Source organism: Leptinotarsa decemlineata, unplaced genomic scaffold (genome assembly GCF_025532065.1).
Source record: "Leptinotarsa decemlineata unplaced genomic scaffold, Ldec_3_MD MMD2_tig00026358_RagTag_RagTag, whole genome shotgun sequence".
NCBI lineage: Eukaryota > Metazoa > Arthropoda > Insecta > Coleoptera > Chrysomelidae > Leptinotarsa > Leptinotarsa decemlineata.
The window spans coordinates 10,485,744-10,509,646 of NW_027412703.1; the positions used below are offsets into that span (position 1 = coordinate 10,485,744).

The window sequence follows — 23,903 nt, forward strand, 5'->3', positions numbered from 1 at the left end:
CGTAAGATATTGAAAGTATAAACTGCGAATGATGGGTATTTACAGCGAAAGTTTTGTCGGGACCGAAATTGACTCATTTTATATACCTGACCGCATTTTTTTTCATTTCCGTAGAATGTTATGGAAGTTGTAATCATCATTATCATGTTGAAGATTGGAAAATATACTTACATTTGGGAAAGAATTAACATTTCATATAGGCTCTAGTATTTTGAGGAAATTCCTCGGATGCTTCGATTTCAAGTTTTACATCAACACTGGGACTTTTGATGCTCTCATCCCTTCTGGAACAATCGATGACAAAGAGAGCTTTGTCCTTAAAGACGGTGGAAGTGAGAAGAGGATTATGTTGATTGGTCATTTTGTAGCTAAGACCAAATTGTGACAAGTTGAAATAAGCTTGCGAGAAATTCCCTTTTGCAAAATTCGAGTGCATATTTTCCTTGGGGTAATTCTCACCGTTTAGAGTGAGCGTTATATTGGTGATTTTCAATTGATTGAATATTGTTGGATCATTGTTGACTTTAGTGTAATCACATTTTTTTGGAAACATACAATCACATAGCGAGGGCTTTCGAGGAACGAGGAAGTCTTGACGACCCATATTTCATTTTTGCACCCTGTGTGAGAGCAGGCAGCATATTAAGTTTCCATTTACTGAACGGTATCAGAATAGGAGTGTCTGCTTGGATATCTTTCAAAATTTGCAATTCAATTTGACCATGCGGAAAGAGTCGTTTAACTTTCAGTTCGATATTTTCAATTTCCAATTTAACTTCCGTTTTCGGTGTTAGTGCAGCAGGACTCTCTTCTATTTTGAAACAGTTGCTATCATCTCTAGCTCGTAATAATCTAATGGTATGTTTACCGTAGGAAACACATTGATAATCGTTGAAAATATTCAAAAAATGCTTGATGGGTATGAGCATGTTGAATGTTAGATGAGTTGAATTGATGACGCCTGTATTGTTGGGAAAAGTCCAACCGGAGGTGGCCAAGTGTTTGATATCTTCGTCGGTGTAGATGAGAAAGCCTCTAACAGTACCAACAATTCCAAGTTCACGAACTGCTTCCAATTTCTTACCACTCTGCTCATAACTAGCAAATTGAAACATAAAAGCGCCAGCATTGTTCACGAATGACACCTTACCGTCCCCTTTGGTCTTCTCAATTTTCCCACTGATGAACAGTAGACTATCGTACAAAGAATCGTAGGAATCAGACTGATTGATGTTGATTTCAATAACATCGTTATTGCGAAAAGACTTGACATAAGGATAGTAGGTACGCCACTCTACCTTTTGTATGGACTCATCGATTTACGGTTTTCGGAAAATGTTGAATACTTGATTGGAGAGCGTCGAAGAACGACTCGTTAGCGTTAATATCATGGACATGACTGATACAATGTCAGTATGACATCTCCTTAAATAATGATTGAAAAAACAACAACATTTTGAATCAAAATCATTTATTTCTACAATAATAACATTCTATTTGTAAGCTCACAAGACCATAATACGATGTAGCGATGACGCAGCTGATGTAAGTGGTGGTACCTCATGTCGGTAATGGATGAAATATGGTAAACGAATCTGCAAAGCAAATCGATGTTGGTAGTCCTTTGGTAAGCTATGCCAAATATCCAATAATTCCCAAGGTTCAGCATTCTCAATCAAATAGTCATTCGATAAAGTTTTCAATTCGGTATCGGTTAAATCTCGCAAAGATTTATCTCCAACCATTTTTGCAGACATTATGGAGCAGAAAATGTAAGCACAGATGTCCGCAATTACTCTGGTCGAAATTTTGATACTGATCATTGTTATATGTAATCGTTATACCCCCTCCAAAATATCTTACCAATTCCATTGGAGGTTTGAGATTACCAAAACCATTAAAATATTGGAAAGCATTGCCGTTTTTAATGTAAGCTACCTAATGAGTGCCTTTATTCAATCGAGAATCCAAGTTCAATACAGCACATTCTCGCAGCCGAGGACCACGAGTTGGCAACGTGTCGCGCATAAAGACTCCACGAAAATGTGGAATTTTCAGTTGACGGGCACATTTTTGAATTTCCGAATCGTATAATGCTCTATGGGGTAGCTTCAGTAGGAGTTTTTTTGCTTTTTCAAGTAGAGACCTCGCCCTTTGCGTTGCTGTTGTTTCTTTAGGAACAGACCAAATTATCGAGGTACAAACCGGAACCTAAATGTTCCATAGCTTTATTGTGACGTTGATCTTCTTCAAGTTTCTTTTTGGCATTTTAGCATCTACTACGGTTTTTGCGATAGCGCCTGCTCCACCTGCCAACGAACCCAAAGCTGAAAGGGCAGCGAATATAGGTATGAGTGGTATTATCCTAGGTATCCGTACGATTTTACGTCCTCCAGCTTGACTCAATGCCATTTTAGCAGCTCGCAAAGCCGAAGCACTAGATTTCTTAATATTGGTAGGATGTGGCTTCCAATTTTTAGTAATTTTTTGAAGCATATTACGTCGAAAGGACAACGCCATGCCGAGCTTACGTTTCGCTTTCATTGTTGTACTTACGAGCCAAGCTGCATCTTTTTCACCAAATCTAGCGTCTTTCGATTCATCGCGCTCCCAAGCTCTATTTTCCAACACTTGATCTGCTTTATGACGGTCTTCTAATGAGTCGCTTTGAGAGTACGCGATATCGTGATCTTTACAATATTCGTCCAAAGGATTTAACCGGTGTCACCGCGTTCCAATCTCTTTTTCAATTTGCTGCCTGGTCCGCAAAACTGATAACCAGATAAATGTAATTCAAATGGGAGCTTATTGATAATCGAATTGACGACACCTGCACCGGAGTAAGTCAACATTGAGAATGATTGGGTGATGACTGTGATGTTTTTATTTATAACCGTAGCGCACTCATTGTCCAACATCACATCATGAAAGTCGTTCAACAAGACAATACATTACCTATTGAAAATTTACTTTTTGAATGAAGCCAACTATAGTAGTGTGGTTGGGAAGCATGGTATATTATTACCCAATTCGTTTCGTGCAATAATTTGTGGGCCGAGTGGTTATGGAAAGACAAACGTTATCTTAACATTGCTATTCCACCCGAATGGCGCCAAATTTGAAAATATCTACATATATTCAAAATCATTGTATCAACCTAAATATCAAGTGGTTCAAGACATTTTCAGTAAAGTCAAGGGGTTGGGATATTATCCGTTCAGGGAAAATGAGGATATCATAAGCCCTCACGAAGCCAAATCAAATTCCATATTCATTTTCGATGATGTCGCATGCGATGGCCAACAGAAAATTCGCGAATATTATTCTGTATGTAGGCATAAGAACATTGATGCCGCCTATCTTTGTCAGACATATTCAAAAATCCCCAAACAATTGATACGAGACAATTGCAATATGATTGTACTTTTTAAACAGGATGAAATGAATTTGAAACATGTATTCGATGAACACGTCTCTCCCGACATGTCTTTCGATGAATTCAAGACAATGTGTGCCGAATGTTGGCAACATCGACATGGAACCGTTGTAATAATGAAAGATTTCGATAAGTATGGTGAACGTTATCGTCAAGGATTCGACAAATATATAAGTATACACAGTGTGTGATGTAGTATCATTCACCATCATGAGACCCTTGAGCAAAGAAGTTAATGTTATTCGAAAGAATAAAATCAACGAAATTGCACGCATCATTCGAAAAAAATATTTGGCTCTGAAATTGGGTAAATCCGAAGAAGATGAGTCATTGCAAAGATTTTTCAAACCTCTGTCTATTCCATTGGGGAAAATAGCGAATAAAACAGCAACACAATCAGCTACTACTCCATTGAAAACTGAGGCAAAAACCGAACTCAAACAAGAGGCAGTGGAAGAGCCTGAAACGACTCCATTCCAATCCCTCGTACATGTTGCAGGTATATATATGAGGATGACGATGATGATGAAAACGTCTTTAGTGGGTATGCAGAAGACGAACAAGACGACAACGTTGCGTCAGGCATTGATGAACAAGTTTTAGAAGAATATATCGATCAATATCCGATAATGTCTCAACCGTTCATTAACAAACATTGGGGAAATGACAAGGAAATCGACAAAGTATACGGTCTCATATATGATGGGGTATCTTCAAAATGGTTCCTAGGCCAAAAGGAAATCGATTTTGACCAGCGTAGCGGATACATAAAATTGGCTGGGTATCACTGGAAAGGAACACCCGGTATATATGAACTGTTATTTCTCGACATGCCTGAAAATTATAATGCTGAGGATTTGAATGTATACAAAAAGATTTTGGATTTATCGAGCGCTCACAACAATTCGGCTGGGCATCTTGAAGGCATACAGAGATACAAGTACACCAACATAATCAAACCGTTGTTTCCTACAGCAGGAAATCGTCGTAAAACTGGTACTGGGTTTTTTCAACCTAAAACACCTCTTACTACTACTACTATGATGACATCATGTCTACCCAAAACGTCACCTCTTGCAATGACATTCAATACGAAACCCATTGAATACATTTATTGGGACGATCCCAACGAGCTCTGCGAACGTCTCAAATTATTGCTGGCCTCTCGAGATGCAGGAAATACTTCACACAACAATGAAATCATTGCCATTTTGAATGAACTCAATAGCAAAAATTATTCTATAAGATACACTACGTTCTCCAATACATTATTATTTTCAAAATGGTTATTGATAAGTTTGGACGTAGCGACAGTAACAGAAAGCAAAAATTGCCAACGCCCTCTGGAGGATGTTTGTTGCATTATACCTCGTGATGGTAATATTAATTGTTATGATGTGAAATTGTTTTATGTGAAGAGCCCCACCACTGATTACGATGTTGCTAATAAAAAGTATGTGGATGGAACCGATAAAGAACTTGCTTCATTTATATATCAACTAGCTCAGCAACACGAAAAAGAAATAACCCAAGTAAATGAAAAACTAACCAAATTTCAAGGTGACATCTCCAAACAAATCACCGAAATAAATTCGAATATAGCCAAGGTACAATTTACTATCAAGGAAATCAAAAAGATAAAAAATGAAGTTTAAGCATAACCATAATAAAAGAGCGGGGTTCACACATCTTCACCATCAGTCGTCATGACTTCCAAAGACAAGATTCAACTTGTCAACGAACTACATAAACCAATTAGAAAAAATTATCCTCGACGCCGTACAGTTATCAAAGGAATAGATGACTTATGGCAGATGGACTTGGCTGAGATGAGATCGTTCGCTCACCAAAATCGAAATTTCAAACTGATTCTAGTCGTCACCCATCTGAAAATATCTGGACCAAGAAAATTCAAAGTCGATGATGTTGTACGAAGCAGTAAGGCGACACATGTTTTCGAAATTATCAAAGTCAATATTACCAACCCCGCCACCTTTATGCTAGAAGATATGCATGGTGCACCTATTAGGTGTGCTTTCTATGGGGAAGAATTACAAAAAAATGCAAATCCTGATATATATCTCGTGGAAAAAGTCTTGAGGAAGAAAGATAGTAAAATGTACGTTAAATGACTGGGTTTCGATAACAAACACAACAGTTGGATAGAAAATGTCGATTTTGTATAGAATCTTATGGAAAACAAGCACACTGACAATGTATTGGGAGGGCCTTTGGTGAAGAAATATTTGTATGTTTAATAAACGCACAATATCTGAAACGGATCACGTGATCTGAAGCTATAAGAGCGCATGCAAACACAGATGGATATTCAGTTTGAAAATCTCTCTCGATAGTGGTTACGGTAGTGAAGTTGAAGTAATGTTCGACAGAGATGGTGAAGATTACAATGGAACTCTGAATGCAATGCGTTGGAGCAATACGAAATGGCCGCTCGAAACGAACATCAATTGCTGTTGATGGCATTCCCCATGTCATCTTATAAAATTCGATGTGGCCTAAGTCCATGTAGAGACTTCAGCCCATGCATAATTTTGAAGCAGCAGTTCTCCATTCGATCCATCAATTTAACAAGTTATGAATGGGCGACCCTCATTGACATCGTGCAACAAATAAAGAAAAATTTCTTTGAATCACAAATCGATGGATATGTAGACGAATATGATCCAATTATAACACGTTGCGGGGATTACATTTACATCACACAGTACATCGAAAGTGATACCAAACAAGTTTCCATTTCCAAGGACACCACAAACATGGAGCTGTTTCAACGAGATGTAAACGAGATCCTGAATACTCACCCTGGTGTGCTCTCTGACCGTATCGCTATGATGGATGCTTTGAACTTTTGTGATTATTATCGAGATGTTTTCAATATAATACAATCATGGTTCCGTGAAAATAAAACTAATTTAACTTTGGAAGAAATCATAGAAGGTTTTTGTCAAGCCTCAGCTCTAGATAGTCTGTATGCTAATGCTTTACGTTAATATTTATTTTATTATAAACAAAAAATAGTGTATGATTTATGTAATAAATGAGAAAATGTTGTAACATTTGTTTCTTTAATGTATAAGGTGGAAAAAAATTCAGCTTTAAAAAGTTGTTTGATGTAATAAAATACCAAAATTTCAATATATATTTATTCAAATTATATCAACGTGTGTGTACAACAATAAATGAGTATACAAAATATCAACGTGTACATGTACAATAATAAATAGTATACAAAAACTGAAATACTCAAACATATTTCTGTTTGCAGTCACGCACCTATCAGTCATATTCAAACAAGGATAATATTTTTCAATGAATCACATCAATAGAAATGAAATCCAAATGATAACCTCATTTCAAGCTATAGTGCCCCCAAGGTGAAGTGTCGGATGATTTGGAGATTAATTTTCGTTTATCGCCGTGTGGACTCAAGCCTATTTTCACCTGCTTGATACTGAAAACGATGTGAGCGTATGATCGAATAGTAAACTGCTCACATATTTTTTCTTCAAAATGTCTGAGACAACCGATATAATCTTTGAAATCAATCAATCAATCAATCAATCAAATATCGAATTCCTTTTGATTTTTTGATAACTTTTCCACCCTGTACTTTGTAGGTGTACATTTTGGAACGTAACCCTGCAAAATGCGTGATGATTTTACCATTTGCTTCATCTTTCATCCACCCAGGAATTTTTTTATTCACAAGTGGAATTTGAAACTTATTATCGGGCGAATAATCGGAAGTATCAAATTTTGATAAGTTCTTTTTAATGAGTTCTGAATAGACATCTTCACACGTTATTTCGTAGATGAAGCTATCTGTATCTATATACATTAACTTGCAATCTTCTATACCTAGAGTGGGCACCATGAAATCGTAATGGAAATCAAACATGCATGTTTTTGAAATATCTAATATTGCCATTCCGATGTACAGGGGTTTATTGAAAACAAGTTCAGTCTTTTTCAATTCAATAGCCACCAAGTCTGTATCGAAAACGGTTCGACTCTGAAATCGGGGGCTCGCAATTAAATTTTTGGCGCCATAACGACCGTTCCAGGAATTCACAAGTTTGACCACCCTGTGTAACCGAATGTTTTCCATCGTTTTCCCAAAAATAGCATTTACTATTAGTTTATATAGATTATTGCCAAAAGAACTGGTGGCTGCAGCCCTTAGACGAGTATTCAACTCGATGTAGGGACGCAGCCATGCAGATTGTTTGAATTTCACAATTCTATGAATTTTGGTTAGAATCAAACCGTTTTTCAATGCTTGTTTCAAGTTGCGATAATGCAAAATATATTTGTCTTCATTATACAGGGTACCCATTAATTTTTTTTGTTTGGAATTTGGTGGTGCTTGATGCTCTGGACAAAACGGAAAATCTTTATGTGAATCATGTAATCTCTCAGGGTATTCCAAGTCAACTTCCAATATGTAGCCTTCAGAAGCATTGTCAGGAATTTCAGTTACATCGTTATCAAAATTTTCCACCCACTGAAAACCGTCGTAAGGTAAAAATTCTGACATTGGCCACCCATATAAATTATTAACGTCTAAATATAAAAGATATTTTGAAGATTTTTCGGGATGGTATGCTTCCATATATTTATTATTTGCTTCAGAATATCTATTTGAACAAACCGTTATTCCGCCCCTTATCATGTCAATGTCTTTTTAAATTTGTAATTTACACTTCGTATACTTCAACATGGCATTCCGCGTGTACCCAAGCATAGTATAATACCATGCGAGGTCTAACCCATAAGTTGCCATGCTTTTTTGACGAAAATTTTCAAAAACGTCTGCCAGTAATAAAATATCTGTTTTCAAATATAGGTCCGCATACGATCTCAAATTTGTAGCTTCGAATGATTCCCAAACAGTTTGTGCATGAGCATATTTCTCTTCTGTTTTGGTATTCATCATTTAATTTATTATAGAATTCTTCTCGTGGTGGTAACTCGGTTTCGTTCAATTTTTCCATGTTAACTATATAATCATATGGAAATACCCCCTTCCTGGTGAGAAGGAAGGAGGTATTAATTTCCAAATAATTTTGATCCAATGTGGATACTAATTCATCCAACGATGTTCCCATGAATTTTAGTTTCAGCATCCTTCTGTGTAAAGGAAAAGTATTTTTCTTTATTTGAGGGAAGTATGCTCACACAGCCTTTTTTTGCGATATCTCTGATAATGAAGTGACTGTCATACCTGAAAGATTATGAAAAGTAATAAGTACCACGAATGATTTTCGAAAGTTGACATTAGAAGGGGCTTGATGCGCTAAACCGCAGAACGCCCCCGTATAGTGATCATGATCGTACACAATAACATCTTTGGGAGCGAACGCTTTTTCGCAAATATGACAAGTCGTTGCAGCACCGATATTATTTAAAGGCATTGTCATCGGCTCAATATTCTTTATCTTTGATTCAACAAATTTTGCAATATCAGAAAACTCATCGGCAAACCATTTCATACAGTCTTCACCTCGATAGCTTTTGAAATAAGAAAGACTGTCGTCATAGGAACACTTGAAGTAGTAGCCTGCATTGAAAGGTATATGTGACTCAAAATCAGCAAAAATTATAAACGGGCATTTTTGTTTATAAACATAATTTCGAAATTCCACATCATCGTATGTAGGAAAGAAATTTTTACAATCATTCACTTTTTCGCACAAAACAGTATTAACATTTAATTCTTGCTGACTTGAAAAATAATTGAGGCATCTATCACAAAAGATTTTTTTCTTGCAATTTTTGTCAGTTGTCTACTTAATAATCGGGACATGTCTTTGATCCAACAATAATGGAATTTAATTTCAGTCTTGTCATATCATTAATAGGTGGAGCCTCATAATCGTTCAATTTTGGAAAATACATAAAATGATTTTTCCTTTATTTGATTCAATTCCAAAGTGTAAACATTAACAAAAATATAATTAAGTTTTTCAAATTTTGAAATTTGATGTAAGTCCATTGGAGTATTTAGCCCTGTAGTATTCAAAAATGTAGAACAGTGTGGATATTTTGACACTCTTTGTGGATTTATTGCTACAGGATACAAGGCGCTAATAATACTCCAAAAGAAGCACATTCCGTCATCGTTTCGTACATTATTGCATGCCTGCTTTCTTGCGATTTCTTACGGCACTGGAATGAAAGAAGAACTGTTATTTATTAATTGTTACTTCCAACAAAAGAATTCTACTCAAAGCCCACCCCGACAGTTGTTCTTCAAATTCGCCTAATTTATTCAATAAAACATCCACAGCGTTTTCATTGTACCAAGCAGTCAAGTCCGTACCTGAATCGATAACTTTATTTGGTGTACTGAAATATTTACGATCAACAATTTCCCCATCATTCGATTTCTTCATAAAATCCCCTGAAAATGTAAAATTAATTTTGAGACATGACATTTGTTTTGAAATTTTGGAAATCTCACGTTTGAATAATGAAAAAGCATCGTCTAGAAACTTTTTAGGATCTTTATGAGTTAAATTGATGATTACCCCCGTTGTTACTCTACGACTGAAAATATTGTTAACAGTTTGCCACTTTACCCTGGAACTTCGTCGCTTCAAACCTAAGCCTATATGCTTATTATTTATCATTTTGATAATCACTTTGAAGCGTTTCAATTTCCCAATTTTTGTAATAATTTTCTTTTTTTCCCCACCGAAAATTACATTTTTTTCATAGCTGAAACGCATTTCCTTATATGTTTATTAATAAATTGTATAGCTTGTCTGGCAATATACTCTGATTAATTATCTCTAATGACTAAAAGATAATTATCAATTACCGACTTGGTTTTTGGAAAATCAATCATTTGGATTTTATTTATTGACATGACTCACCGATATTTTGTTCACAAATGAAATTTTTGGTGTGATGAGTAGGTTTTGGAAACTGCAGAGAATTGAATCTCGTTCTGTGAACACTGTTGGGATGGTTCTGGAAGCTGTTGAGATTAAAGTTCGTTCTGGAAAGGTTGCCGAAACGATTTTGGATGTAGTTGTTGAGATGACTCTGAAGTTATACTGCACACGTTGATGTAGTGTTCTGAAATAAATGCAATCTTCAATACAAACATACACCAAAGAAAAATAAAATTCAAGAGGGGGGGTAATGTTTTTCATGGAGTGATTGTGAAAAATGAGCGAGCTACATTTATAATTAAAAAAATCAACTGTCATTCAAAACAACGAATTTAAAACACATATTCTGCACGTTCTAAATGAACAAAAAATATTGAAAACACTTCTTTATGCGGATCATATCTATGAATGAAAAAATTTTTGAGTCGAACAAAAAATATAGTATACAACCACAAACTCTACACATATATTGAACAAAGAAAAAATGTGAAAGCAGTACTAACCTTAATTTCGTACAATTTCAAATGAAACAACACGACAGCGTATTTTCCTTATGAAAAATTCTTCTAAATGGGGGTGATACTCCTCCGTCACTCGGTGTGGTAACAAATTGTTGTTCTTGTTAATTGGTTTCCTCTCTACGACTGCGAGAAATGCATCTGCAAGAAACCAAAAACAAAAAAAACAAGTAATGTTTCAAATTATACGAACACTCTCTCAATAAACGACAACATGAATGGAAGTTATTCGTAACTTACTATGCGTTTTATTCAACTAGCTGCTCACAAAATGAGCTTCTGTTTACAACATTATAAATGTGTATATAGACAAGCTATGGCATTGTCAAAGACAAATAAATAAAATACGAGAAAAACTCTTATTCAGCTTGGATGATTCTCGAGTAAAATTTATAATCAAGTTTCCCGGTTATATGAGGCTATCATCTAATAATACATCAAAACAAATTGTACGATACAACAATTACTGTAAGAGACAGTATTCGAGAAAAATGGATGTCAGCAATTACCGGTTCTTATCTTTTATTCATTATTAAAGATTGAGAACTATCAGCAATTGATGTATGTAGAATAAAAATAGTTGTCCAGGGTTGGCTTGAGGAATACGTAAATACCTCTGAACCATTTTGTGTTACAAAATAATTGAAAAAAAACGTTAACCCTCAAAGAGTATGTATAAAAAAACACTCAAGTAAATTAATCTGAGAAAAATTTTGGAAATTTAATGATAATTCAACAACAACTCTCAGCACCTTCGATTTAAATTAAATTTGAATAAATTCATTTGAGAAAAAGTCAAAAACGTATAAAAAAATCTTACTTTCAGATGAAATCGTTGCACTTGTCACTGGTATCACCTTCAACTGATAACTCATCATTTCGTCTCGCATGAGGTATTTATAGGAAAATAAGTGATGACAAATTATGAAATCAAATAAGCCTTTGTTTCGTCGCTTTGAGAACTGCATATCTCTGGTTGCTGATTCAGCAGTGACAGTGATCAATGTCACCTTGGGTAAGTATAGGAAAATAGGTGATGACATATTATGCAATCAAACAAAGAGACTTTGTTTAATCGCTTTGAGCCACGTGTCTGGATTTATCGATAAGTGAAAGCGATAATTCTGCATACCTATATTATATATTCTTACCAACTTGAAATAAAACAAAAAATGTACTGTTTCAATCAAAATATTCATTTTTTTATTAAATTTCATAATTGTTGTACAACTCTAATCAAAATACATGCTGACATCGTTAGAATCTATGATAACTTTATAAACGTCAAATTCCATTTGTGACTTATTTTTCTCTTGCCTCGTTGCGTGTTCTCGAACAAATTCAACAGTATTTTGTTTTTAAATGACGAAGATCTTGAAATATCAATTTCAATTCACATTTGAATGGTGTATTCTTTGGAATTGCGCCTGCGCAAAAACTGCTAACTGACCCTGATTGACTGATGTGGAACGAATCGATTTCCATTGTTTACATCTATAAACACTAGCCTTCACGCATATTTCCTTGGAATTTCACCCAAATTCGGTACGTTTACATATTGAACAAAAATTATTGTAGTCGGAAGTACAAACTTTGTTTTTCAGCATCGTTGGCGACATATTCTACACTACACTCTGAGGCTGGAACACTTTGTCTTGAATGTGTAAATTATTCAACTGCTTAAGAACCTTTTTATTTTCCTCATATAATTGAATATCATTACTTATTTGTTGGACACGTCTCTCAAATTCCTCTACTTTACGTTTGTATTCTGTGAATGCCATTATATTACTAATTTTTGTTTACCAACGACGTACAGAACATCGTTTTCCTTCCAATCTTATAATGAATGTAACTGACTAATGGTGTACAATTATTCAAACACAAAAATGGCTACGACAATGACGACGAAACGATAACGAATAAACGCACGCAAAAACGGTCGAAACTTATGCAAAACAACGTATTTTGAAATTTCATTGTCGAATACTTCGCTCCCCCATTGTCCTCACGTTGAGTCCACAACCCGTAACCCCTCGACACTTTTGGGTGTCATCTTTCTCCTGATGATGCTAACTTCGTTAACAAATATATGAGAATTAGTGCCCTTTTGGCATGTTGGAATGCTAGACTTCTGTTAAACTGACATGTTTTTTCTTAAATGATATATTTTGACGCGGCCTGTACACTTCGACGTCATGTTTTTTCTTTTAATGATGTATTTTGAGACATCCCACAGTCGTATTCCTAACCCTTCATTTTCAAACCGGCAACGCTACATTGCCCCATAAACAATGATTTATTGTACAACCGGCAACGCCGACCCTGCCATGCTGGCATTGGCAGCGTATAACCTCGATACCATCTCCATCTCTCTTTGCCTTGATTACGTCACACGCGTCTCTCGCTCTTAAACACACATACACATCTTTACAAGAAATATTAATTCTTTCCCAAATCTAAGTATATTTTCCTATCTTCAACATAATAATGATGATTACAGTCTACAGAAATAAAAAAAAACGGTCAAGTCAATGAGTCAATTTCGGCCCCGAAAAAAATTAACGCTAAAAAATCATTCACAGTTACTTTCAATGTCTTACATTGGTGTAGAGGCTAAAGACTATATCTACCACGCGGACGTCCTGGGTTCGAATTTCATAACGAACTTTTTTTAATTAAAATCACGTGACTGGAACGTGACAAGGGGGCCGAGGAGTGAGGCAGAGTCGCAAGAGGGCCGATTGGTGAGGCGGAGTACTAAGGGAGCCGAGTTCCACGCTTTAATCGCTACGATACTCGTTCCATTCTGCGTCGATGACGTTACACGTTTCTCTCTTCCACTCACTAAAGGAGTTCTTTTTTTTAATGTGTAATTTGTACACAATTGTTTTAGATTTGACATCTGTCGAAGAAGTAAAGAAATAAACAATCAAAAAGGAATAACTGCGAATATATAGAATTTTTTGTCCAATTCTGAAGACGGAAGCAGATTTTGGCCTCCGAAACGTAAAAGATAAGTATTGTATTATTTCTTAACAATTTTTTTGATAGGCAAAATTGTTAAATGCGACAAGTTACTAATAAATAGAAGATTTTTCTTTGTGAAAAATACTTTGATTTTTACGCAGTAACTTATCGGGGTAAACTAAAAAGTTTACCCTTCTACACTTGTTTTAAGTTCTCCATTATAATTTTTATATTTTTCAGATTGTGGAAGGTAACAAATGCCCAAAAAAGGTCGATAAAAAACTGATTTTTCCTCCACAAAAAATGACTTTCGTTGAATATTATTATTATGCAGTCTATAGAATGTTAATAGAAACTAAAATAAAAATTTGTGTATATTCTGATACTATTAGATTATTTAAATCTTACATAACATTAATGTACCTATGTCTTGTGTTTAACTGATCTTGATGATGTCCAGTTTCAATAATATTTTGTGACCCCTGTGGAAGTTGTTGGGTACTGAAATGTAGCTTCAATATACTAGTAAACTCAAGAATCTTAATGAAAAGATAAATGAAAATTTCTATGTTTTTTACCACTACAATTTAATACAATAAACTCTTGTATTAGTTTGAGAATGTCCATATAGGACAAAACTGCAGTAACATTAGTTACAATTAAAAGTGGTAAAAAACATAGAAATTTTCCTTTTCATTATGATCTCCTATCACGTAGTAACGGCTACATCCATCAATTTATCAAGAATCTTAGTTAGTTATTGCAATATATTACTATGGAATTATATTACTATAGGAATCACACGTTAAAAGGTAAGACCTCGTTAATCCTTAGCTCATACAAGTTTCGACTTTTGAGGGTTGTCGTTCGTAGGGGTGCGACAGCTGGTTAACGAAAAAACAGATTTTAAACAGATCCTAAATTATAAATAGCAATAATGAATGTTTCAATATAAATTCCACCGTCATAAGAAAAATTAATTGATTTTTTGATTTTCTTGTTAATAACTAATAAGAAAAATATTCGTGCGCTACTCACAATTTTTCAAGTCAATTCAATTCAAAACATACTTTATTGTCTGAATAATGAATTCTTATTGACAAAGGCTTGTGCTTTCATATGAATGAAATCACAAAAGTAAAATCACTAAAAGTAAGTGATAACATGAACTGAAAAGAGACATGTAAATAACATAACCTTATGTACAAACATTCAGGATATAAGAAGATGGTCAATAAAATGAAATAAATGAATTTAAACTAAATTGAATCAAGTCAATAAAATACCGTAGATATTACAGTTAGTCATACTCAATTAAAATTATCATCGTAGAATTCTGATAGGCTATAATAATGTTTCGCAGAAAGCAAGTCTTTCAACTCTTTCTTAAGAGTGCTAAGGTCATTTATGGTTCTTATAGCTTGAGGACGGTGATTGAACATTTTGAAACCGTTGTAAATAATGAAATCTTTAACTAGGGTCGAAGAAGGCAGTGGTAATTTGAAGCTGAATCTTTGGTTTGTCCAAGTTGTTGAACATGTTCCTATTTTTAAAGAGAAGGCAGATTGTCTCATATATAAATAAGGAGACCAGAGTAAGGATTCTGTTAGAGGCAAAAATAGGCCTAGGCCCCAGGCTTGGCTTTGCATATGCATCGTATTGTACGTTTTTGTATCAGTAATAGGCATGTGACAGAGCACACACCCTAAAAGCAAATACCATAACGGAGATGGGATTCAAAAATGGAATGATAAACCATTCTAGCTACTGCAGATCCGAGCTTAAATGCAATTACTCATATTGCATAACATCCAGAAGAGAGCTTGGATTTCAAACTATTTACATGTTTGTTGAATTTTAAATTATTGTCAATGAACAAGCCAAGGAATTTCGAAGTTGGTTCTTTGTCAAATTTAGATGTACGGCTGTACATGTACCACTTTTGTTTTTGATAAATTCAAGCTCAAAAGATTTGAGTCAAACCAGTCTTTCACTTTCGTGATGTCATTCTCAATAACTTCATATAACGTATGATTGTTAGGAGCATGCCATAAAATTGTGGTAAATAAAGTAAATTTTCCTTGGATGTTGATAGACGATAGGTCATTAATGTAAATTAAGAATAAAGGTGGGCCCAGTCTTTATAAAATTTATTCTTCATGAAAGTGTTTTAGTGCATTATTTTTCATAAGAATGAAAAAAAAATTATTTGAAAATGTTATATGCTAGAAAAATTATGTAAATTTCAATCTACCATTTTGCCCTTGAGACAGACCAAATATACGCGGACCTAATGCACAGATAAATGCACTCTTCAATTATTAAATACAAAAATATAATTACCATACTAATGACTTGCAAGAGGATGCTCACTTTCATCTTCTGAATTATCACTGTCAGATACATTTTATTTTTGATTATTTCAAAAAATTATTCATTTAGTAAAACACAGATTATGTCTTTAGTAACACAACTGTATATACACTATATGTATCCGAGCTCAGTGTTGCGAGAGAGACAGCGTAAAGCCGAACCTGAATCGCACAGTTGCTTGCGCATGCATGGCGACCCGTCGCCACACCAGCAACCGGTTTGACGTGCAACTATAGATGTTTCACATCAAAAAAATAATATTTCAATAGATCCTAATCGTATATAGGGGACGGTGCATACGTCTCATGGATAACAATGAATTGTCGGTATAAAATTTCAGATAGGATGCAGCCTGTGATGTAAAAAAAAGGTGAACTCACGTATTTTGACGTGTAGATCAAGGTTCCAAAAAAAATATGTGCTTTTCATTATTTCCGGAGTTACAGCCTTTCAAAGTTCCGAAAATTGCTACTTTTCAGCCTTCTTTTTGCAATGTACAGACTATGGAAAAACACAAGTATTTATTTACTACATCACCTTCACGTACCTTACTCCATCTCTTTTGTCAGTTTTCAGTTCAATAAATCAAATTTTTATTCTATTAAAAAACTTTATCATTGACGGAGCATATCCCTCTATAGGGATATCACAAAAAACGAATCATTTAGTAAATCATTTTTTTCATAAGAAAAATGTTGATTATTGAACTGAAAAAATGTCAAAGCAGGTGAAATAAAAAGGTGTGAAGGTAATGCGGTGAATAAATACGTCAAAATACGTAGGTACACATACTTTTTTTCCAAAATCAGCGGGTGCGGCCCACCAAAAATTTTACAGAGTTGTCAAAATGACATTTTCTATGGGCAACAATAGAGTGAATAAAAAAAAACTTAAATTAAATTCATTGTGAAAATTCAATAATTATTATTATCATAGTTAGTGTTATTAAAATTTTCATCAAGTAACGGGTCGGATTGTACCTACTCATAATATATTTTTTATTTAACTCACTTTATGGAGATTTATCTCAGACATCCCAGGATAAAACTTGGAAATTCCAACTTTAATCTCCGAATCTTATTTTTCCGACTCTCAACTTGGAATATGTGCGTGATCATTTAAAAATTCCAAACCATGTGACCTAGATGGCGTTTTGGAAATTCTAACTTTGATTTACCTACATATTGTGTTCATCTTAGATTAGATAAGACATTTCAAACTCCAGCGATGTGTCAAATAAATCAGAACTGGCGCCTGGATGGCACACATGGATATTGTTTACGTTTTAGCATTTGTTATATTTTTCGTTTATTCTTCCAATTAGGACCGGAATTTGTGGAGCGATAGTGTTTTCCCGAAGCAAAGCCAATAGTGAACATGCATATGTCTCAGTTTTGAAATATACCTACTGATTTCAGCAAGTACAGTTTACACCCAATGAAGCAGTGAAAACTGTTTGGAATTGCAAATGAAACTTTATTATCTTTATAACATACAATTGAAAATGCCGAATTTTCAAACCCGCCCGAAAACGTACCCCTGACGGTATCTTGTTGAAAAAAGGATCGTTAGGTGATGGAATGGGCCGATAATCGATGAAAATCCATAACGTATTCAAATAACACTTCATTCCGAGATTCTCACTGATCAGTTTACAAAATTCAACACGTGTTTCACCATACAATATCTTTCTCAGGCGCGTTAATACTGACTAAATTCTGCATGATCAGTGCTTCATATAAAGGATAAACCGGAACCTCTGGTGTAGAATAGATCAAAAACAAACACTTTTCCGGCCACCCTCGTAGAAGAAAATGGACCAACTAAATGTGCGTCCCACTATAAGCAATAAGCGATTACATAACGATCAAAATGCTCTTTTGTTTTGGCCGTTCCACATAACGTCCACGTTCCACGGTTCCACGGTAAACGTCATTACTTTCGATCACGACAAGCTCACAATGACCCATCTGAAATCTCAAGAGGTTTCCAAAGTGGAACCATCTGAAGAGGTGGGTCAAAGTGGACATCGAGAATATTTCAACGCAATTTTTCAAATTGTTTTCAAAATATGTCATTCACAGCTTAAACATGATGACAAGAAAAATCTCAAAATTCTACAGTATAACATGTGATAAATAAAAAACAAAACAGTCTGTTTTTCATCACTTTTTTGTAAATAACGTTACTGCAGTGATCATTTCGCAGGTTACATCAACAATGCGTATGCTTATGAATTTTCAAGGTAAATTGGTTAAGGCTTTCATGGCAGAGATTTTCATTGTCATTGTCAATCTTCATTCTAGTGCATTCGGAAATTCTCGCGCTGTGGTCGGTAATGTTCGGCACGTTTAGTTTCATACAAGCGACGAAGACATTTTACGGGTCCACGTGCCTAATCATTTCCTGACTCGTGACTTACTTTGTGATATACCTAATTTGTTTATTACAAAAATATTAAGTACCTGGGAAAGAAAGTTTTTGGCTTTCTACTATTTCATCTTGATACAAAAAATAGTGGGAATCTTCCAAAGAAAGGAAGAAAGTAATCAATTTTGAAATAAGTAACTGTATACGCAAACTGGAAGAAAAAGACTATTAATTTCACCTGCAGTCTGTAAGAAACAGCTACAGGTGCAATTAATATTTTTTTTTTTAAATAAGGGGTTGTTATGTTGATTATCAATAAATGAAAATGTCGAAGACTGCATAACGTTGTAATTTGAAAATGAAAAAAAAGACTGACTGAATATAATGTTTTCCTTATTTTTGCCTCAAAACATAATCCTTGTAAGGAAGTTTCGGTTTCGGCCGAAACTGAGACCGTTGCCGAAATTCGGTTTCGGTCGTAAAAACCAATTTAGGTCGGACACTACTTCATTCGGGTTTAAAGGCCGTCGTGATTTGGAACTGATTCCTAACGTTTCACCAGCACGAATGGCTGGCTTCTTCAGAGGTTTATTCATCTTGATGACTCGGTGAACCATCGGTTCTCGGTAATCTGTACAGATTATTATACCCCCAGATCAAACAATCAAAAATCAAGAAATTTGTAACTCTAATATATTTTGGTAAGAGAACAGACAATTGCGGTTTTTTTCAGAAAAAAAAATGTGGAAGTGGCATTCAGGCCACATGCCAGGTTAATATCTTATTTCCTTTTTAATGCCAAAGATAAAGTGGACAAGATGGAGGAATCTGAAGCTTACTTGTCCGGAGTGCAATAGTGGCCGAAATTTCTCAAAGCGGTATGCTGAACATGAAAGGTCCTTCAGACTAGGTGAAAATGATTCGACAATTTCAAACCATTTCTTGGAACGCAACCACAAGTTCCCGAATCTAACAGATACGAAAATTCTGCACTATGCAAACAAGGGTTGGAAACTCAATTATTTGGAATCCTTGGAAATTCATAAGCATAAGCATTGAGAAATGTAACCTGTGGAATTATCAAATCGACCTAGTTTACTCACCAGTTTTGAAATGCGTATTTACCCACATTGCCCATGTAAACAAAATTCAGGTACTTGTGACACCAACACTGTTTGGAACTTTTGGAAACACGTTTGATGTTGGGAAAAAACTCCAGTAATATTCAAAATTTAGGTACTCAATTGAGTCAAGTACCCCTATTATTATGATTAATCATATATATGATTAATCATAATTGAACACATGTATGTTATGTAGAGGTTCAGGTAATTTCTTAGAGGTAGTCTCAATTATGGTTACCTGTAGTATATAAATAGTAATGTTAGGATAATTTGATGTACAAATCACTTGAAAAAGCTGATGTCTTAGCGTCTCAAATCGCGTTGAGGTGTAGTTTTTAAAATTACACATTTAAAGTTGCTTCCAAACGAGAATCTGTTGCGAGATCTTTCAAAAATAGCTCTGAAAAAAGAAAAAATCAGATTTGTTGTTCAACTTCCAAGTAGAAAAAAACTGTTAATTAACTAATAATGCATAATCAACTTGAAAATCACGATAAAAAATGTTTGACAGTGGATTATTGTTCATTCATTTATCTGGTAGGTGCCTGATATTTTTCAATTCTTGTTTCTGATATTGAATAGCTATTTGTATAAAAGGGAGGAAAGTGTTACTTTTCCTCCCGAGAATGAAGTTTACTGCCCTACGCGTAGCGTAGGGCTATTCCCCAGTGAAGCATTGATTACAAACGTTCTCTGAATATTTGTTTTAGAATTTGGTATATTTACTATTAATATTGAACCTTTATCTTCAATATCTGTAGTGGCCATTTTAAGGAGCTCGTCACACCTGCATGCTCCTGAAATTCCGAAAATGAGGAGAACCTACAAAACAAAGAAAAATAATTAAAAAAAAAAAAAAAAACTGTCGACGCTGGAATTCGAACCAAAAACTACAAGGCCGTCATGAATAATGAGCGGTGCACCAACTCACTGCGCTACTGAGCCTAATAAACTACTTTTGCGGAATCATAAACACAGCATAAAGCTTTAGCTCTATTAGAATATTCAACTTTTATTTTTTAAATATATTTACTTCTCGAAAATATATTACCTTCATTAATAAATAATTATTATCGGGGGCTTCTAATAAAAATTTATTTAGTTCCTCTCTTGAGAAGGTTTTTGCCTTATTAGGTTTATATCCTTGGTTTTGCCTTTTCAAGAAAGCAATTAATTTTGGGTATTTAATATACATATTTTCTTTTATTTGAAGCATGGTATGTAGCATCGAATAGTTGGACCACAATGTAGAGGCTTTTAATGTATTTGCTAATATCGAAAAATATCCCAACATAACATTTTCTGAGTAAATACGAATATGCTTTTCTTCGGCCCATCGCTTGAAATGTAAATATTGTTTTTCGTATTTATCTTTAGATTTTTGGGGCAATAAAGATTGTACCGTTACATTAACTTGTTCCAAAATATCCGGTGGTGTATTATTTATATCTTCAAAATCGCTTGAATCACTCATTTTTGAAATATTCTTAATATTTTACAGATATATACCTATTATATATGGTGAATCATACTTTGAAACTGTCAAACGACCATAGCATGCTATAAAATTTGTCATAAATTCGAAAACCGGATGGATCTATGAATCTAACAAATTATCAATGAAAAAATCGTTAAATTAAAATACCTACTAATTTATACCATATTGCAAAATACAGGTTGTTCTATAAATAAACGGTAAACTTTATATTTATATAATAGAATATAGTTTAGGTTGTCAATGCCGTATAAATTATTTCATTGATTATGTACCATGACGTCACTTTTACTTTTCCTCCCTAGTGAGGAAAAGTACGACTTTGCTACCTACAATGAGGCCAGGAAATGTATACTTTGGATAGAGGTAGGCGAAAAATACTTTTTCAATAAAGGTCCTTTGAGAAAATTATAAATATTGGTCCTACAGTTTCTCTTGTTGATTTTTTTTTAATTGAAAAATGTCTAATAGTTTTTGAGATATTTGCAAAAAAACAAACTCCATTTTTTTCAGTTGATTGTGTATATTGCTAGCAGCACTCAATTTTTTCAAAAATCATCTATACGCTATTATGAATCGAATGACACCCCGTTCATATTTCCGTAGGCGGAAAAAAAGGCACTTGTGAACTAGATTATACGTTCGCTACCGTTATGGCGAATAGTGGCATGACAATTGATCATAGACCAAATCCAATAGTAGGATGGGAATTGGGAGCTGTGGTGACTTGTAACATTGAAGAGAGTATTAGCAATAAGAAAATGTTTCAAACATTGGAAATTCCATAATGGAAGTGAAACCTTATTGACTTACAAGAAAGTTAGCAGTATTAATTTTAGCAGCATTTCCTCTAATTTCAAAAACTGGAGTTTTATTATTTAAACATTACCAACTTTACTTTTCACATTCATGAGAAAATAAAATTTGTTAATTATTTTAATAATACATTTGAAAACTCTGTTATCAATTATTTATTTGATATTACAAAGTACACATATCTGATTAACGATTAAAAATTTGACATTTGCTGATGTTGCCATGGTAACTTAAAATGTGCGTTCTTAAAAGTTGGACTTAAACGCGCTGAGGCAAACTATAAGTTAACAAAATTCAGCACCAATAAATAAAAGTATCATTTTCTACCTAATCGTCAAATATGACATCTCCAGAACTTGTTATCAACCATATGAAAAAAACTTTGTTACATTTCATTGTTATACACTTTATTACTTCGCTTTGTCAGTAAGAAACTAATATTCTTGGACAATAAAGTATACTTATCTACCTATATATTTTCTCTAACCACCTGGAAAGCTATTCATCACAGGGAACGAATTGGTATTCTTGAAACTTGAACGTATTCACAGACCTGCTATTTGATTGTTACTTGCAGTGCAATGAGTGGGTCGACGCTCATATTTGGGTCTATGTGATGATCGCAGATCAAGGAAACGTTCGCACATGAACGATTGGCAGGAGTGTGAGTGACACAAGAATAGATATTACTTCGGGGATTGATTCGACTTGGAGGAGAAACCTTATTAAGCCTTATTAAACCTTGTAAAGTTCTTCCCCCTCGACAGTTTGAGGACCGCATGACCCGTTTGTAAGTACTGATAAAATCACCCTGTCATGGTTACTCATTAGTTTTAACTTCACTTGTTTTCTGTATTGTTTATTATTGAATTTGAAAATCAATCTATCCTGCTTTATTAAGTTCAGACTGTTTCGCGTTGAAACAAGTCACAGCCTCGCAGGTTTTTCCTGACAATGATAAACTGATCCAAGCCAAGTCGATTTCAAACCGGATTTGTTTCGTCAAGAAAACAAAATGAAAACTACTTCAAATTATATAATTGAATGCATTTTACAACTGCTTGTTTCATATTTCCTGATAAGTTAATTTAATTCATGTTGCAAAATGAAATGGACAATTTAAAGTTAGGAAAGGTATACAGGCAGTTTTTTTCAGCTGATCCTACTAAAGTTATCTTCAAGATCTACAAGATCAGTTAAATTGGACAAAAGTTTCTTATTTTGGGGAACTAGAATAATCTCTTTTTAGATCGAGAATATCATTGGTTGTTTTTGAAAAATTGGCCATAAACTAGAATTGTCAAATTTAGTTTGTCAAGTAGCAAAAAACGAAATTCGACAATTCAAGTTTTTGTCAAATATTACAAAAACAACCACCGATAATCTCGATTTCAAAGGTGATTATTCTAGTTCCCCAAAATAGGAAACACTTGTCCAATTTAACCGACCTTGTAGGTATCTCCTTTCTCAAAGACCAAATTGGGATCAGCTAAATAAAATGACCTGTATGATAAAAAAAAAAAAGATTTGAAAAAATCACTTTTTGTATCATCATTCATTGAAAGAACAATATAAAAACAAAACGGTCAGATTTTTTTATTTGAACCAAGAACCGAAGAATAGGAAACAAATTTTTTTTTTTTAAATTTACAAAACTAAAATTTTAAAATTCTCACATGAATGCACAACTTTGTTCCAATTCAACTGTCTTCATTTCTCCTATAGTTTCTGAGATCCCAATGGTGAAAGTCGAATTTGAAATACCTGTATAGTGATGAAAACACCTTGAACTGTGTTGGCTGTTCAATTATCATATTAGTATTATCTATAATTTCTTCCAGAAACGGCTAGAAAAACATGGGTGAATATGTGACTATGTTC

At 34.3% G+C, this 23,903-nt stretch overlaps 1 protein-coding gene across 1 annotated transcript; it reads right to left on the reverse strand.

Annotated features, from left to right (window-relative positions):
• Positions 1-9,937: 9,937 nt before the first annotated feature.
• LOC141486600 (uncharacterized) lies at positions 9,938-23,873 on the reverse strand. The gene is made up of 4 exons (XM_074184814.1): positions 20,763-23,873; positions 17,229-20,533; positions 10,860-14,345; positions 9,938-10,540 (listed from the first exon to the last, which is right to left on the reverse strand). The coding sequence occupies exons 1-2, from the start codon at positions 21,183-21,185 to the stop codon at positions 20,345-20,347; spliced, it is 612 nt and encodes a 203-aa protein (XP_074040915.1). The 5' UTR covers positions 21,186-23,873; the 3' UTR covers positions 9,938-10,540; positions 10,860-14,345; positions 17,229-20,344.
• Positions 23,874-23,903: the final 30 nt, after the last annotated feature.